At 42.1% G+C, this 5,290-nt stretch overlaps 1 protein-coding gene across 1 annotated transcript; it reads right to left on the bottom strand.

Moving 5' to 3' along the window:
• Positions 1–1,459: 1,459 nt before the first annotated feature.
• Positions 1,460–4,558, bottom strand: LOC113816573 (stromelysin-3). The gene has a single exon (XM_070134175.1). It carries the CDS (start codon positions 3,482–3,484, stop codon positions 1,505–1,507), a length of 1,980 nt encoding a protein of 659 aa, XP_069990276.1. The 5' UTR covers positions 3,485–4,558; the 3' UTR covers positions 1,460–1,504.
• Between the last annotated feature and the right edge of the window lie 732 nt (positions 4,559–5,290).

Below are 5,290 nucleotides of genomic sequence, written 5' to 3'. Positions count from 1 at the left end.
TAATTTACTTCTGAATCCATTTGTCACAATAGATATTCATTTCAGCGACATGTATGTTTAATTTGCTTATATATTAATCCCTGTGTGCAATGAATGGCCGGGGTTCCCATCCACTGGCAGCGCGCGGGATCGAACGCGGGTCAGCGAAAATGTAAGACGAGAACGCTACCGTTGCACTATACAAAAGAGGGGAAAAAAAGGGAGAGAGAGAGAGAGGAGTACCCATCTTTTCTTTCTTTTTTTTCTTTTTGTTGTCATTGTTATCATGACTATTATTATTAATGTTATCATTGTTATTATCATTATTATTGTTATTATTATCCTTATCATTACTATCATTATCATCATTATCCTTATTATCATCATTATCCTTATTATCATCATTATCATTATTATCATCATTATCAATATCATTATTATTATCATTATAATTATAATTGTCAGCATTATCAATATTATCATTATTATTATTATCATTATTTTCATTATCATTGTTATTATTATGATCATTATCATCATCATTATTATTTTTATTATTATTGTTATTATTACCATTGTCATCATTACTATTACACTTATCATTATTATTGTTACTATTATTGTCATTATAATTGTCACTTTTATTATTGTTGTTATTAGTATTATTATCATTATTTTCAGCTTTTTGTTATTTCATTATCATCATTATAATTATTATCAACACCATGGTTGTTAATATTATTAGCATTAACATTATCACCAGTATCATTATCATTATTATTGCTATTATTATCCTTATTATCGTTGTTGTTATTACTACTACTGCTATTAATATTACCGTCATTATCATAATTATCATTATTACTATCATCATCACTATCATTATGAATATTATTGTTTTTATTGCTGCCATCATTATTACTGTTATTAGGATCAAAATTACCATAATTGCTATTATTGTCATCACTATCATAATCATTTCCATCATTATGAAACTTATTATCATTACTAATTTCATTATCATGATATTTTTATTATTGCTTTTATCATTACTATCATTAGTATTATCATCATTATTTTTATTATTGCTTTTATCATTAATATTATTATCATTTTTATTGTCAATAACATTATCGTTATCAATATTATTGCCATTATCATATCATTATCATTACTATCATCATCAATTATGCCATGGTCAATATTCTTATAATCATTAGATTACTATTTACATTATCACTGTCTTTATCATCATCAATTTTATAATCTTTCCTAGTTTTTGTTTATATTGTTATCGTTATTAGTATGAACATTGTTATATTTGTCATTTCCTATCCAGTTATTGCAGATCTACGTTACTGCATTACCATTACCGTATATTTGTCTTGATTATTGTCAGTACCATTTTCCACTTCTATCATTGTGCTGCGCATCATTTCTATCACCTTTTCGTAAATGGCGGATATATGAAATCACGAAATATCGACTGTATGATTTATTTTTCAGAGTATAAATAACAGGTGATCTACTCGGGGCCGACGCAGAGAGCAGCGGCCAGGAGAGCGAGGGTGGCGGTGACAGCTGGAGTCGGCGCGAGGGAGGCCGGCGAGCGGCTGGAGCAGCGGGTGGCCTGCGACAGGTCGTGGAAGGGGCAGCTGAGCCAGTGTGAGGCCGTCAGGTAAGGGGATCTAACGGCCCTCATGGCTGTGTTGTTGAACTGCCAGTAGACGCGGCCTGCAAGGAAGTAGGTGACTGAGTGAAAAGTGAAGGCCGCGGACATGTTGTGAGGGAGGCCTCGCCACACGTTCACGTCGCGCGGGTAGTCCATCTCGGCCATTCCCTGGCGGTCGAGTCGCCAGTAATTGTTGCCGCTGAAGAGGTAAGTGCGGCCGTTGTGCCCCCAGACCATCACTGCGTCGATGTGCGTGGCGTTCACCCGGAGGTCCGATATAACGCCCTTCCTCCTCAGGCGGAAGAAATGGTCAAGCACGAAGTAATTGGGACCGCTGAAGAAAACCAGGTGGTCTTGGCGGTCCTCGTAAACGCCGTCGATGCGGTCGACGCCACGAGGCAGTCCGTAGAAGCGAGACTTGATCTTATAAGGAAACTCTCTCATGGACGGCATTCCCCTTCGGTCCACGCGCCAGTAGTACTTGTCTTTGAAGAAATAGAGGTCGCCGCGGTACACGGTTGCGGTGTCGTATTCCGTGGAGCACGTGTCAGGCACTCCGGGCTCGGGGGGCTCGATCGGACAGGGCTGAGATGGGGGCTCCGGGGTGGCCGGTGGGGGCGTTGGCGGGGTCGTAGGCGGTCGCACGGGAGGCCTTGTTGGAGGCGGGAGGGTAGGCTTTGGGGGAGGGCGTGTGGGAGGCTTGTACGGCGGCCGTGTGGGAGGGCGTGTGGGTGGTTCATACGGTGGTTGCGTAGGAGGGCGTGTGGGAGGGCGTGTGGGTGGTTCATACGGTGGTTGCGTAAAAGGGCGTGTGGGAGGCTTATACGGCGGTCGCGTAGAAGGCCGCGTCGGTGGTATGTACGGCGGCCTGGTAGATGGCTCGAAGGGCTGCTCAGTAGTAGACGGGTAAGAGGATCTGGGTCTCCCGTAGAGGGCTTGGATGCCGTACCTGTCGTCGTCCGGGAGGCGGAAATCCGGAGGGAACTCCTGATAAAAGGGCGCCATGAGGGCAGTGGAGACGTCGGAGTGGAGCAGCCCCAGCGAGTGGCCGAGCTCATGCGCCGCCGTCACGAGCAGGCTGTTGGACACGTACTTTTTGGCCTCGAGATGCGTCACGAATTTTTCAGTGTCGTCGAAGTGCATGTCGCCCCCTATGCCTCCCCCAGGATAAAAGGCGTGCGCGAGGGTGCCGCCCTGACCGTCGAACTTGTAGCCGTCGCCGTGGTCTCCTGTTTCGAAGCTGACGATGATATCCACGTCTTTGGTGTCTTTGTGGACCTCCTGAAAGATGAGGGTCGACTCGCGCTCCCAGACGTGCATGGCCGCCGTCAGCTGCTGTCTGATGACCCCTTCAGGAAGATCAGCCCGGCTGCTGGACCTCCGGAGCGTCCAAGTGAGGGTCTTTTTGTTCCATTTTCTCCCCTGCGCGTTGTACCGTTTAACTCGCTGACCCCGCGTCCTATTGAAAATATCGGGATCATCGGGGACGCCACAGAACCGGACTCCAGGAACTCCCGAGGTGGCGTTTCGAGGCGCGCTTTGAGGCGAGGAACGCTCAGGTGCCAGCGTGCTCGTTTCTGTCGTCGTCAGGTGCGCCTCATAGGTCGTACTCAAATCTTCTCCCACTGAAGGATTGGAAACACTGCAGGAGAGATTCCTGTGTTCGCAGAAGGAGAGCGAGGTGTGGGGAGTAACGTCGTTTCCTGTAGAGGAAGACGACACAAGGGCGGCCAGGACGAGCAGCAGAGTCTTTGTCAGATACGAATCGTCTCGCCTCGTCATCTCGGACGGGGCATCGTGCAACTGTGGCCTTAAACCTCCCTCACACAGCATGAACTGTTGGAACTCATCTCAAAAATAGTCATAGTTTAACAACATTCAGGACGCTAAGGGCGATTTGACAGCGCCGAAAAGGGACTTTAAAAGGAGCGTAGATGCGCATATGACGCAGCATCACAGCCACTCCTAACACACGCCGAGAGAACACTGCACCGAAGAAAAACAACAAAGGATGTAAGGCAATAGGTACAGATAATAGATAAAACAAAATTAAAGAGTATGACGTAAAGTTTAACACGATTCAGATAATTAGCTTAATGAGATTATTCCCTACCCCGAAAGCCGAACTGGTAAGCTTGGAACATTGCAAAAATCAGAATGAATATTATACAATTCGATACACAAAATATCATGAGAGAAAACAGAATATTTCAGTAACCTTTCAACAGTACATATTGAATTAAAACGCTGCATCTGGCAACTGCACCGGAGTTTCCACCGGACGGACAGACTCCGGTGCAGTAATAAGATAAGGCTACAACGGAATCCGGCCAGATGTGTTTTATTTGGTTACGCTACCCCTTTCCCCCTGTTTCTCTTTCTCTTAATCTTTCTCCTTTCTCTCTCTATCTCGATTTTTCTCTTTTATCTGTATCTCTCTATTTGTCTGTCTAGATGTCTACCCGCCTGTCTGTCTCCTGTCTTTTTTTCACCACCATGCCTCTCTCACTACTTTCTCTCTTTCTCTTTCTCGCTCGCTCTCTCCCTCCGTTCTCATTCATTTCCTCTCTCCCTCTCATCTCTCTCTCTTTTTCTTTTTCTTTCTCTTTCTCTCTCTCTTCTCTCTAATCTCCACTCTCTACTCTCTTTATCTGTGTATAACCCAACTCTCTTATCTCTTTATATACACTTCTTTTCTCTCCCGCCCCACTCTCTCTTTCTCTCTCATTTAGTCGCTCACTTATTAATTTATCATTTATGCGCACACATACACATGCATAAACATACCCTTACACTCAAACAAACACACTCACACACACACACACACCCACACACACACACACATACACACACACACACACACACCCACACACACACACACACACACACACACACACACACACACACCCACACGCGCGCGCGCGCGCGCGCGCGCGTATATATATATATATATATATATATATATATATATATATATATATATATATATATATATATATATATATATATATATATAGATATATATATATATATATATATATGCGTGTGTGTGTGGGTGTGTATATATACATATATACATATATATATATATATATATATATATATATATATATATATATATATATATATATATATATATATATATATATATATATATATATATATATATATATATATATGTATGTATGTATGTATATGTATATACACATACACATACCCAAACACAGATATACATGTCCATACATACAAACACACACACAAATAAATGAATAAAGAAAACAGATAAATACATATAAAATGAATATCAACAATACACTCACACACACATAGACATACGCATACACATATCCATACATATAAACACTCACAAATAAATAAGTAACGTAAATAGATAAATAAAAGGAAAATGAATAGAAAAATGCACACTCACATATCCATGCATTAATACACACGCAAATAAATAATAACGTTAATAGATAAATAAAAGTAAAATGGTTAGAAAAATACACACACGCACCCCCCCCCCCCGTGCGCTATAGAATTGTCGTATCTGACCATGAAAAATGAAAGCCTTCCATAGTGGCCGAATAAGCTCTAGGCCCTGCCAAGGTCTACATATAGACCTTCTTTACAGCTTCA

This window comes from Penaeus vannamei, chromosome 19 (assembly GCF_042767895.1).
Source record: "Penaeus vannamei isolate JL-2024 chromosome 19, ASM4276789v1, whole genome shotgun sequence".
Classification (NCBI taxonomy): domain Eukaryota; kingdom Metazoa; phylum Arthropoda; class Malacostraca; order Decapoda; family Penaeidae; genus Penaeus; species Penaeus vannamei.
This window is presented reverse-complemented; position numbering and strand designations above follow the sequence as displayed.